The following is a 13,988-nucleotide window of genomic DNA, read 5'->3' as shown; positions in this document are numbered from 1 at the left end:
AGCCAGCTCTCAGAGTGAACAGTACACTGACACTCCTGTTCTTTTTTTTTTTCTCGTTTTTTTTTATGCTGTGTGATCAAAACAGTGAAAGGGAGGGTAAAGCAATCCTGTTTATTTTTTATTTTTTTTTTATTCTAACCCCCACACTACCACCTAAGTGCAGTAGTGCTTATTTTTCCCCCAGCACCCATGGTGTGTGTGTGCAGGTGTGAGACACAGTGAGAGACACAAGGTGCACGAATCTTTATTCAATTTCCACCACCAGGAAGATAGGAAAACACCCGGGTGGCCAGTGACAAACACTGTCCTTCATATCAAAGGGCAGTGCTGTGAGATCAAAACAGTGAAGGGGAGGGTAGGGACTAAATCAAAACAGAGTTGGAGGGGGAAATAATGCACTCCACTCCCTGCGGCGCCCAGCTCTCCCTGAACAACTCCAGGGTGTTGGTGGACACCGCGTGCTCCTTCTCCAAGGACACCCGGGCTCTAACGTAACCGCGGAAGAGGGGCAGGCAGTCGGCCCTAATGACCCCCTCCACGGCCCGCTGCCTGGACCTGTTGATGGCCAGTTTGGCCAGGCCCAGGAGCAGACCCACGAGGAGGTCTTCAGACCTGCCCTCCCTCCTCCGTACCGGGTGCCCGAAGATCAGGAGCGTGGGACTGAAGTGCAACCAAAAGCAGAGGAGGAGGTTTTTCAGAAAATCAAAAAGGGAGTGCAAACGCCCACACCCAATATATACATGGTCCACGGACTCCACAGCGCCACAGAACAAGCAGTTGGGCTGGGAGTCCGTGAACCACCGCAATCTGCGGTTGCAGGGGACTGCTGCATGCAGCACCCTCCACCCCAGATCCCTGAGAGAAAGGGGAAGGACTCCCGTGTAGAGAGCCCTCCACTGGGGATCCCCACCGCCCGGTGGCAAATGGGCACGCCAAGGCGTGTCCGGACGGTGGATGAGGCAGAAGAGGTGGACGGTGTGCAGCAGCAGTCTATACAGGGCCCTTCTTTTTACATCCTTGAAAGAGACAAAATTAAAATTCCGGAGGCGGCTCAGGTTGTGGGGCGCAGGCTCCCGCGGGGCACAGGCTTCCGCGAGGACACTCCTGGTCTTTTTTTTTCCTATTTTTTTTCTTGTTTTTTTCTATTTTTTTCTTTTTTTTCTTTTTTTTATATTTAACCCCCACACTACCGCCTAACTGCGGTAGTGCTTATTTTTTTCCCCCACACCCATGGTGTGTGTGTGTGTGTAGGTGTGAGACACAGTAAGAGACACAAAGTGCACGAATCTTTATTAAATTTCCACCACCAGGAAGATAGGAAAACACCCGGGTGGCCAGTGACAAACACTGCCCTTCACATCAGTGGGCAGTGCTGTGTGATCAAAACAGTGAATGGGAGGGTAGGGACTAAATCAAAATAGAGTTGGAGGGAGAAATAATGCACTCCACTCCCTGCGGCGCCCACCTCTCCCTGAACAACTCCAGGGTGTTGGTGGACACCGCGTGCTCCTTCTCCAAGGACACCCGGGCCCTAACGTAACCGCGGAAGAGGGGCAGGCAGTCGGCCCTAACGACCTCCTCCACGGCCCGCTGCCTGGACCTGTTGATGGCCAGTTTGGCCAGGCCCAGGAGCAGACCCATGAGGAGGTCTTCAGACCTGCCCTCCCTCCTCCGTACCGGGTGCCCAAAGATCAGGAGCGTGGGACTGAAGTGCAGCCAAAAACAGAGGAGAAGGTTTTTCAGAAAATCAAAAAGGGAGTGCAAACGCCCACACCCAATATATACATGGTCCACGGACTCCACAGCGCCACAGAACAAGCAGTTGGGCTGGGAGTCCGTGAACCACCGCAATCTGCGGTTGCAGGGGACTGCTGCGTGCAGCACCCTCCACCCCAGATCCCTGAGAGAAAGGGGGAGGACTCCCGCGTAGAGAGCCCTCCACTGGGGATCCCCACCACCCGGTGGCAAATGGGCACGCCAAGGCGTGTCCGGACGGTGGATGAGGGAGAAGAGGTGGACGGTGTGCAGCAGCAGTCTATACAGGGCCCTTCTTTTCACATCCCTAAATGAGACAAAATTAAAATTCCGGAGGCGGCTCAGGTTGTGGGGCGCAGGCTCCCGCGGGGCACAGGCTTCCGCGGGGACACTCCTGTTCTTAACTGTCAGCCAGGGCTCACTGATTGGACCAGATTAACAACCCCAGTCAAGAGGACCATCTGGCAGACCTCCTTACATTCTCTATATTTAATGTTTTATTTTCTGAGTTGGGAGGTCACTACAGTTTTGCCATCAGGGAAAGTTAAGTAATAAAGGGACTGGGACCAGAAGTGGCTATTCAAAACAAGCTTATTTTCATTCTATTTTGTGGCCAGGCACAGCAGAAGTCTAGGCCCCACAAGAAAAGCTGAGCGCTCTCCTGGAGTGACCCTGCCTCTTCTGTCTGCTCCCATAAGATTCTATCTCAGAGCCCCTCCCCTCTTCCCCTATGTGTTGTGGGCATCTTCTTCCCACTTATCTGGGCAGGAAGTGAATCAGCAATAAGTTAGTAAGATCCATTTTCTGTTGTGGTGAGTGAGTTTCTAAATAATGCAAAAGCAAATGTACTGCAGATATTGGAAACCTGAAATAAAAGCAGAAAATGCTGGAAACACTCAGCAGGCCAGGCAGCCTCTACAAAGAGAGGAGCAAGAGTTTAATTCAGGTTCATAACTTCTGACTTCACAGGTAACGTAGGTCACACTTTCCAAAGCACTTCCTCTGTTTCAAGTGAACTCACCTGTCCAGAAATGGGGTCAGGGCTGAGATATCTGTAAAGAGATTTTCCACAGTTGTAGTTTTGCTTATTATAACACAGTCAGCCAGAATCTAAAGTACTAGCAACCTGAGAATATTTTTTTTTCAGCCAAATGCACTGTTCCTTTGAGACACACTGGTGTGGTTCAGTAATGCAGTCCCCCAGCAAGAGGAAACTAGAGATGTAGCATTCGACAAAAAAAAGTTTCAGCCTATTGTCCACCAGCTACACCCTGTCCTCCAGGCATTGACTGTTTACTTGCAATACTATTCTCTGCCATCAACTGTATGACTCTATACAGTGCTCTGCTTAAGTGGTCATTTGTCACATGCAAGTCTACACAATAAGTATTGGTGCCACAGAAGGCAAATCCTGCTCTTGCCTGACAGTTTCTCCCGCCATTCTGAAATTCCATTCCAATGCCTGCACATTTTTTAAAATTTTAAAAATATTCCTTATTCATAAAAGTCTTTATATATACATACAAAGTCTCTAAAGATGGTTCTGTACAGTTTTAGCATATTGAAAACAAGCAATCTCCCAACAGTTCCAAAATGCCCAAAGTATCTCTTAGTTATGCGTATATTTGAGGCATTAGGAGGGTTCGATAACTGAATGGACCCCCATTGTATTTTAGCTGAAAGACCTTAGACGATGGTCTTTCCCCACTGTGCCTTAGCTGCCCCAAGCCTTAGTGCATCTCTCAGCACGTACTTTTCGACCATGAAATGTGCCAGTCTGCAACATTCAGTCAGGGTCAACTCCTCGCCCTGGAAGACCAACAGGTTTTGGGCAAACCTAGGAGAGTTTTTCACCGAGATGATGGTCCTCCAGGTGGGGTCGATGTTTGTCTCTGTGGGTGTCCCAGGAACTGCCCGTTCCTGGGAATCATAGAATCAACAGAATCATAGAATTCCTATGATGTGGACACAGGCCCTTCTGCCCAACAAGTCCACACCGACCCTCTGAAGCGTATCCCACCCAGACGCATTCCCGTACTCTAATACTCTGCATTTCACCTTACTAATGCACCTAACCAACACATCCCTGAACACTAGGAGCAATTTAGCATGGCCAATTAACCTAACTTGCACATCTTTGGACTGAGGGAGGAAAACAGAGCACCTGGAGGAAACCCACGCAGACACGGGGAGAACGTGCAAACTCCACACGTACAGTCGCCTGAGGCTGGAATCGAACCCGGGTCCCTGGTGCTGCGAGCCAGCAGTGCTAACCACTGAGCCACTGTGCACAGAGTACTGCTTCATGGATCTGCTCGAGATGAACCTCGACAAAAACCACTGCATCTCTTTCCAGACTTCCTTTGTAAAGTCACATTCCAGAAGGAGATGTGTGACAATCTCTATCTGCCCCCCAAGTGAACAGAGACCAGGCAAACATGAAGGATCTCACAGGTAGTGCCCCTCTCACTGCCAGCCAAGAAATGTCTTGGTGCTTATTGGAAAGTTCTGGCTATGAGAAATTCTGCCAAATGACTTTTTTTTATTTCAAAAATATACTTTATTCATAAAAATATTTTGATATCTATACAATTGGTGATCCCATTCATATGTATACATTGCATTTCTTTATATACAGAGATCAGACTTAATCATTTGTATATACAAGTCTGTATGTCGACCATCCAGATATTTAACTGAGGCGTCAGTGGAGCCCAAATACTGTGTGGGCCCCCTGTTCTTCCTTGGCAGGCAAACCTTACACGGTGGTCTTTCCCCACTGCGCCTTTGCGGCAGCTGCCCCAAAGCTTCAACGCGTCCCTCAACACATAGTCCTGGACCTTGGAATGTGCCAGTCTGCAACACTGAGTCGGGATCAGCTCCTTCAACTGGAAGATCAACAGGTTTCTGGCAGACCAAAGAGTGTCTTTCACCGAGTTGATGATCCTCCAGGCACAGTTGATATTCATCTCGGTGTGCGTCCCAGGGAACAGGCCGTAGAGCACGGAGTCCTGCGTCACGGAGCTGCTCGGGACGAACCTCGGCAAACACTACTGCATTCCTCTCCAGACTTCCTTTGCATAGGCACATTCCAGAAGGAGGTGTGTGACAGTCTCGTCCCTTCCACAGCCACTTGGAGAGCAGCGTACAGTGTGGCAGAGAGTCCGGGCGTGCATGAAGGATTGCACTAGCAGATCACTTCTCACCACCAGCCAAGCCATGTCTTGGTGCTTGTTGGAAAGTTCTGGCGATGAGGCATTCAGCTAAATGACTTTGACAGTCTGTTCAGGGAACTGCTCAACAGGATCCGCCCTCTCCTTTTCCCAAAGGGTCTCAAGGACACTACGTGCTGACCACTTCCTGATGGACTTGTGGTCAAAGGTGTTTTTCTTCAAACATTTCTCCAAAGAAGGACAGGTGATACGGAACGGTCCAACTACTTAGAGCATTCCGCGGCAGTGAGACCAGGCCCATCCTTCGCAACACTGGGGACAGGTAGAACCTCAGTACGTAGTGACACTTGGTGTTTGCGTACCGGGGATCCACGCACAGCTTGATGCAGCCACACACAAAGGTGGCCATCAGGGTGAGGGTGGCATTGGGCGTGTTTTTCCCCCGTTCTTTATACAGGTCTTTATACATTGTGTCCCTTCGGACCCTGTCCATCTTTGATCTCCACATGAAGTGGAAGATGACCTGGATGACTGCGGTGGCACAGGTTCTGGGGATAGGCCAGACCTGTGCCACGTATAACAATACTGAGAGTACCTCACACCTGATGATCAGGCTTTTTACCCGCGATGGAGAGTGACTGTTGCTCCCATCTGCCCAGTTTCTGCCTCACTTTACTGATACACTCCTCCCAAGATTTGGTGCACGCCCCAGCCCCTCCGAACCAAATACCCAGCACCTTCAGGTGGTCAGTCCTGACAGTGAAGGGGATAGAGGATTGGTCGGCCCAGTTCCAAAAGAGCATGGCCTCGCTCTTGCCTCAGTTTACCTTGGCTCCCGAGGCCCGTTCGAACTGGTCACAGATGCACATGAGTCTGTGCATGGACAGCGGATCCGAGCAGAAAACGGCGATGTCATCCATGTACAGGGACGCTTTAACCTGTAGGGCCCCGCTGCCCGGAATAGTCACCCATCTCAGGCTCACATCCTTCCTGATGGACTCGGCAAATGGCTCTGTGCAGCACACAAACAAGGCAGGAGAGAGAGGACAGCCCTGCCTGACTCCGGATCTGATCGGGAAACTTTCTGATTCTCACCCATTGATTGAGACTGCACTGACAATATTAGTGTAGAGCAGTCGGATCCAATTGCAGATTCCCTCCCCAAAGCCCATTTTGGAGAGGACATCTCTCATGTACGTATGCGATATTTGGTCAAAGGCTTTCTCCTGGTCCAGGCTAATGAGGCAGGTGTCCACCCCCCTGTCCTGCACGTAGGCGATCTTATCCCTGACTTTGATAGTGATCAGTATGGCAGATTAACGTTGTAAAAGGCATTTATATAGTACCTTTCACCTGCATCTCAGGATGTTCCAAAGCACTTTACAGTCAATGAAATACTGTTGTCACTGAAATATCAATTTCTGTTAATACTGTCTTCCTTCAACTTAACCTGTATATTTTTTAGCTGTGCTTTCTATAAATTGTGTTTTGGACATGCAGTTCAACTGGAAATATCAGATAAATGGTGTCAGTGTGAACATTTCAACAATAACCCATGCTGTGTATTGCTCTGGTTGGTCAGCTGGCGTGAATGGATTTTTTTTGTTCTCTTTGTTTCTCTTCCACTTATTTTCTCCCCTCCCCAACTCAAAAGGCCTTTAAATTCCAGCTTTGTGATTGGCAAAAAGCCAAAGCAAAAAAATAAAGTATGCATATGCTTTGTTAAAATTGACCTCTGTAACAAAGCAGTGAATTTCTTCATAACTCTTGAGACTACAACTTATTTTCTATCCCTTTTTTTCTCTACACAACCTCTGAAGAAAAGTCCACAGAAAAGCGAAGGGTATTTAAACCTCAAATATGTCCTCCGCTCATAAATGTTTATAAATGTGTGCAATTTCAGGAGGGAAAATATTATTGTCTTGAGAGAAGCTGCAGGCTGGAAGCTAGTAAAGATGATCTTTAATGGGCATCAAATTATTTGATGATGTAAGGGTGTTGAGTGTCAAATAGTATTTCACTGTTTGGCAGCACATCAAAAGGCCTGAAACATAGCTGTGATTGACAGAGCATCAGTATAGTGTGTTGTTTTCCTTTTTTGTATTGAAAATCCTAGCTGAAGGACCAGCATCCACAATATGGGATACAAGAATGAGTACAGATGAGAGCGGCCATTCAGTAGATCACAGGAATAACCCTTAAAGCCTGTTCTGACATTGTCAGATTGTGGCTGGTCTGTATCTTGACACCATTGATTCTGCCTTTGCTTCGTGTCTTGGGATACCCTTGTGCATCCAGTATCTATCAATCTTGACTTTGAAAGATTCAATTCATCCTTAGCTGTCTTGAGAGAGTTCCAGGTTTTCACTAGCCTCTGTGTGAAGAAATGCTTCCTGATTTTACTGCTACATAGCCTTACTCTAAAATTAAGGCTTTGCATTGTTGTTTTGGATTCCAACATCACAGGAAATTATATCAAACCCTTTGAAAATTTTCAACACCTTAATTTGATCGCCTCTCAAGCTTCAAAACTCAAAACGATACCTACCACGTTTATGTAACCTGTCCTCATAATTTAACCCTTTCAGATCCAGTATCATGCTGGTAAACCTATACTACATCTCCTCCAGGACCAAATGTATCCTTTCTGAGATGCAATGCAGAAAACTGATGGGGTCTGACCAAGGCTCTGTACATTTAGCTCATTCATAGAAGCCTGCAGTTACCCTCACCTGAATTTAAATTGTTTCCATGCATTTTGTGTCCATTATCCTATCCAAAAGAGCATTCCAGATATTACTTGAAGCAAGGTCTCCTTCAGTGTTGTGAGAGTAGATAAGAAGACAGAAAACTTGATGACAAGGTGATGCCGATTGGTTTTCATAGCCTGAAAATTATAGGAGGAGAGGGAGTCTGCGGAAGCTGAGGAATTCCAAACCTGAGGTTGTGGGAGAAAGACCATTACAGCAGGAGATAGTGTGATGGACCTAAGAAATAGGCATGGGTGTGGGCCATCTGTCTCTTTAACCTGTTCCACCTAAGATTCCATTGAAGATCCACCTCCTATCTCAACTCCACTTTCCCTGCCCTATCTCTCAGTGCTCTAAATGCCCAAAAAATCTATTGATCTTGAATAAACTCGATGACTGAACATTAACAGCCCTCTGGGATAGAAAGCTCCCAAGATGCATAAGTTTCAAAATTTTGACAAAATGTCTCCTGATCTGAGTCCAAAATGGCTAACTTCTTATCCTAAGATTGTGAACCCTGTGGTTCTAGACTGTCCAGCCAACAGAGGAAAGCAGCCTCTCAGCAATCTACGTTCTCAAGCTTCAGAACTTTGTACAGCTCAATGGAATCACCCTTCATTCTTCTGAATTACATAGAGTAGAGAAGCAAAACATTGTGGATACTGGAAATCTGAAATAAAGACAGAAACTGCTGAAAATACTTAGGTCTGGCAGAAAATGTAGTCCTGCTCTACTCAATTATGTAATCATTTCAATGCGGTGAAGGTAGAGGGATAACAATGGTCAGGTAGAATGACATGTTTAAAGCCTAGGGGCCCTGCCTGCATTCATTTCAATAACATAAAAACTTTATAAGCACAAGGTCAGTCTGAGTCAGGTCTTCAACATAGACACATTACCAGTACCACACTACTCTATTATGTATACTTTTACTGTATAAAACTGCAAGGGGATCTGTTTCTTCTGCTGTAAGTGTTCTAACAATGTATTTCTTTATCACTAACCATTCCAATGATTGTTCTACTCCTGAAACTAGAAGACTTATTATTATAATAATGATTTTCAAAACAGCTCTATTATTTCATGACATGTGGGTATTCTTGGCAAAGCCTCCATTTGTTACCCATCCCTACTTGTCTGAGACTGAGGGCAGTTAACAGTCAGCCACATTGTTCTGGGTCACATGTAGGCCAGACCAGGTAAGAATGGTAGATCTCCTTCCATAAAAGACCAGATGGGTTTTTACAGCAATTGATGCTGATCATTACTGCTAATAACTTTCAGTTTCTGATTATTTTGTTAAAGTAACTTATTCAGACATGTTATGACACACTTCCATGGCAGATGAGGCTTGAACCCAAACCTTCTGACCCAGTGGTAGGAACACTGAAGCACATGACACCCTGAATTTGAGAATGATTTATTAATTGAATTTTTATGAATTTAAAAACCACCAGTTGCCATCATGGGATTTGAACCCACATCTCCTGAATATTTGTCTGGGTGTCTATCAAGCCAGTGATATTACCACTGCACCATCATCTCCCTGCAGCATATTTGTATGACTTGGAAAACTATTTGACTGCAGAAGAGTTATTCATTTATCTGGACAATCCAAGTAATCTTATTTGCCTTTGAATAGCAATTATATCAATAAATAACAATATATGAGATGTTAATATGCATACTTTGCAACCATAGAAGTTACAATGGGACCGTTCTAGCAGGCACATGCCTTCTGTACAGTATTTGCTGTCTGAAAGATTTCCTTCACTTACTTTACAGATGCAATCAGTGCTACCAATCCACGAGTCATTGATGATGCTCGGGCACGAAAACTCTGTGCTGACCTAAAACGCTGCATGTATTACGAAACATGCGCGACATATGGACTCAATGTCGATCGAGTGTTTAATGAAGGTAAGGACTTTGCTCCTGGCAAGTGTTAAATCTGAAGTTCACCCTCAGGAACTGTCTTCAAATGCTATCAGAAAAGAGACAAGGAAAGTTGATGTGGGTAAACTGGGCTGAATGGTCTATTTCTGTGCGATAAAATTCTAATGAGTCAGTAAAGCAGCTATTTTTCACTACATAGAGCCGCAGCAGAATTACAGCACACAAAGGGGTCATTTGGTCTACCCATATCTGCGCTGGTTTAATAAATTGGCCACCCATTCTAGTTCCAGTCTTGGTCCGGGCCATGCAACTTATAACGCATCAAGTGCAGATCCAAGTTCCTTTTAAATGAGTTGAAGGCTTCTGACTTGACCATCAAAATGGGCAGTGAGTTCCAGACACCTAATAGCCTTGGATGAAAACGCTTTTCCTAATATCCTCTCTAATCCCACTTCCAAACGTCTTAAAAATGTGTACCCTGGTAATTGAGCTCTCCACTGTGGGAAACAGGTCTTCTCTGCCCAATTTATCCAAACCTAATGAAAACATAAATCTGTTCATGTACCAAGTGAGGTATATGGTATTGTAATAATCTTATTAAAAACAGCAATCTGGCAGCAACAATGTAAACAGTCAATGGCCTGGTACTGTTTTATTCAGGCTGAACACTTGGTTTCCATTGACTGCCTATGAATATCTTCCTCACCATGGTTGTGAAGCGGTAGCCAGAAACCCGTGAGGAAGACATAAAATAATGCAGATTGTTTCGTAAGTGCTTGCATATCCTCACATTCGAACTTTAGCTAATACTAAATTGGAAAAATTAAACAGTCCACTATGTTCCAGCCTAGCAGATCTTCCTTTTGATCATCCCAAAAGATGACATAAGAAAGAAGGACGAGACTTGCATTTCTTTGGCACTTTTCATCATCTAAGGCTGTCTCAAATGCTTCACAACCAATTACGTATTTTTGAACATCCAAACATTCCTAACTTGAACCAAGCCCAAAACTGGTTCTTGATCCAGCAATACCTCCAGTTTATAATCCCTCCATGGTACTGTCCCTCCCTCATTCTGTAACCTTTGTCAACTCCACAACCCTCTGGGATATCTGTTCCTCCAATTCTGGCTTCTTGAGAAATCTCAGTTTCCGGGTTTTTTTTTTCTGAGGGCTCCCTTGAGGCTACATTTTGATTTTTGGGGCCATTTTTAAATTCTCAATAATTCCTTTCTTAGGCAATGCACTTACAGGGCAACATTACCTTCTGTATTTGTTTGATATGCTGTATAGGGTATTTGGAATCACACAGAAGCAGAATTAGAAGGGTTTATCAATATCCTCAATAAACTTAGAGCAGCAACACATAAGGAAAGCATTAATTTCCAGGATGCCACAGTCTTGAAATTGGCACAAGACAATAGGCTTAGATTAGCAAAATAATTGACATGCATTTCTACACCCAAAAACCCATTGCCCTGAACATACCTTCCACAGATTGGTGAGGTAACAACTAATAAATTTCAATCAAATATTCATAAGGCTGTAATATTTTAAACAAGTAGTTAATACCTTTTTTTAACTGCATCTCAGATTTAAATTTTATAATTGACACAGCATCCTTTATAATTGCATCCATTACAATCTTTCTAATAGAGTAGCTCCTGAAGATGTGCGGCTTTAAACTAGAGATAGCACATCAATTTGCAAGTTATTAATTTCCTCAGTGATTTCAGATTTTCTTAGCTGCTCATTCACTGAGTGTTCCTTTGTTTACAGCTTTGAAACTGTTATCTCTACCTTGCAGCCTCTTTGTCTCTTCTCCTTCCTTGAAGCCTGTCTCTATCAACCACCACTCTTTGAAGCCTCTCCCTCTCTCTCACCTCCCCCTGTAACCGCTCTCTCTCCAAACCCCATGAACCTCCCTCGATTCTAGCCAGTTTATGGCCTCCCAGCTCCCTTTGTGGCCTCCTTCCGTTCCATAGCCCATCTGCCCCGACCTCTGACCCGTTGCAGCTCTCCTGTCTCTCCCACCAGATACCCAGACCCCTTGTGGCTCCTCCATCTTCTTCACCCCCCCCCCCCCATCCCCTTCCAAACCTTCACTCTCTTTGTCCTCACCCCTCCTACCCCAGATTTAGTCCTCTTGAAGCCTGTACCCTCGCCCACCATTGGCAAGATCAAAATGATGGCTCTTCATTCCTCCTCCTGACATCGACCAAAGGGCTGTTTCGGGCCATGGCACTCTTTCCATGCCTCAGAGAAAAAGGTATTTGGCACCCAGACTCTGACCTCCCATATCCAGCCCTACTCCAGACTTCGACCACCCAGTTCCCAACCTTGCACCTCAGTTCTGGCCATACCCAGGCGATTTCCTCATTGCTAGCATTTATTTACCTAGCTGCCTGCTACTCCCCCAGCAGCAAACATGGGACACAATCAGGTCGTGATGGAGGGAATAGCTCCCCACCTTATCCTTCCACTCAACTTTTGGGTGTATTTTCCTCTGACTGGTTGCCCTGTGAATGAATTTTCCAGGGCAATTTGAAGACTTTTATGGGTGGATTTGCCACTGCCCCCATGTATTTCAAGCATTGTTCAATTGCTCACTCCAACATTGTCAGCTGCATGAGTCCTAATCTCTGGAATTCCTTCTGTAAACCTCTCTACCTCTCCCTGTCCTCTTTTAAACTCCTCCTTTAAACTTACCTTTGGCCAAGCTTTTGGTCATGTGTATTATTAAGTGGTAAAAACAATGACTGCAGATGCTGGAAACCAGATTCTGGATCAGTGGTGCTGGAAGAGCACAGCAATTCAGGCAGCATCCGACGAGCAGCAAAATCGACGTTTCGGGCAAAAGCCCTTCATCAGGAATAAAGGCAGAGAGCCTGAAGCGTGGAGAGATACGCTAGAGGAGGGTGGGGCGGGGAGAAAGTAGCATAGAGTACAATAGGTGAGTGGGGGAGGAGATGAAGGTGATAGGTCAGGGAGGAGAGGGTGGAGTGGATAGGTGGAAAAGGAGCTAGGCAGGTCGGACAAGTCCGGACAAGTCAAGGGGACAGTGCGGAGCTGGCTGGAAGTTTGAAACTAGGATGAGGTGGGGGAAGGGGAAATGAGGAAGCTGTTGAAGTCCACATTGATGCCCTGGGGTTGAAGTGTTCCGAGGCGGAAGATGAGGCGTTCTTCCTCCAGGCGTCTGGTGGTGAGGGAGCGGTGGTGAAGGAGGCCCAGGACCTCCATGTCCTCGGCAGAGTGGGAGGGGGAGTTGAAATGTTGGGCCACGGGGCGGTTTGGTTGATTGGTGCAGGTGTCTCGGAGATGTTCCCTAAAGCACTCTGCTAGGAGGCGCCCAGTCTCCCCAATGTAGAGGAGACCGCATCGGGAGCAACGGATACAATAAATGATATTAGTGGATGTGCAGGTAAAACTTTGATGGATGTGGAAGGCTCCTTTAGGGCCTTGGATAGAGGTGAGGGAGGAGGTGTGGGCACAGGTTTTACAGTTCCTGCGGTGCCAGGGGAAAGTGCCAGGATGGGAAGGTGGGTCGTAGGGGGGCGTGGACCTAAGTGGCTTGGTGTCAATCTTTATCTGGTAACTCCCCTGTAAAGCCCCTTGGGATGTTTTACCATGTTACAAATATAAGTTGTTGTTTACATGTAATGTAGGGAAAGCTGAGAATGGGATATCTGTTTATAAGGGGAGTGGGATGGTGGGTTCATCGTGGTGGTGGTGAATTCAGTACTTAGCCAAAATGTTGACCATGAATATGATATGGAACATGACTGTTTGGAAACTAAAATACAAATGAACAAGTGAAGTTTCGGCTCTTTTCTATTCACCTTTGAAGTGAATGACTGCCAGCCTCTAATAGCAGATTCTTGTACTTGATGATCTTCGGTGTGTAGACTAATGCTAATAATAATTGGCTGAATCTTGGGCAGTTGACAGCAAATCTTAATTCTGAAAGGAAGATGGAAACAGAAAAGCTTAGAGGAGTAAGATTAAATAAAGCACCCGTACTGTAACTGCTTCAGAAACAGCACAGCAAGCTGAATGTATGACAAGCTGATCCAGAAATGTCTATCTTTGAATTTTAAGAGAGAACAGGTGTGATTGCAGGTAAGCTCTCTCGACTCTAAGGACAACATTAGGTTGCAACTCAATGTTAATTGTCTTTTATTTCCTTTTCTAGATATATCAGAATCATGATTGGTTAGCTTTATAATCCAGGAGCAAACTTTAATATTTATTGCTCTTGATCCCAAATCTTTGCTGATCAGGCATGCATTACCAAGGATTTTTCTACAATAGAAGATATTCTTATCTTTTCTGTGTCCAGTGACAGAGGAATGCATGAGGCATATAGAGCATGTCCTTGTGTCTGTTTCAATAGCTAGTTTTTCCTGGAACTGTTG

The 13,988-nt window shown here is 45.6% G+C and overlaps 1 protein-coding gene across 4 annotated transcripts in view; it reads left to right on the top strand.

Annotated features, from left to right (window-relative positions):
- Window positions 1-13,988, top strand: part of LOC122543279 (arf-GAP with GTPase, ANK repeat and PH domain-containing protein 1-like) — a 203,688-nt gene that overhangs the window by 132,083 nt on the left and 57,617 nt on the right. For all 4 annotated transcript variants that reach the window (XM_043681772.2, XM_043681770.2, XM_043681769.2 and 1 more), the window contains exon 6: window positions 9,464-9,598. In XM_043681772.2, the coding sequence (XP_043537707.2) occupies window positions 9,464-9,598 (135 nt within the window). The remainder of the gene's footprint in view (window positions 1-9,463; window positions 9,599-13,988) is intronic.

This window comes from Chiloscyllium plagiosum, unplaced genomic scaffold, assembly GCF_037043375.1.
Source record: "Chiloscyllium plagiosum isolate Xiang-an unplaced genomic scaffold, Cpla_swu_hap1 HiC_scaffold_53X, whole genome shotgun sequence".
Taxonomy (NCBI): domain Eukaryota; kingdom Metazoa; phylum Chordata; class Chondrichthyes; order Orectolobiformes; family Hemiscylliidae; genus Chiloscyllium; species Chiloscyllium plagiosum.
Note: the sequence above shows the minus strand (reverse complement) of the source record. Positions and strands in the feature narration are given on the sequence as shown.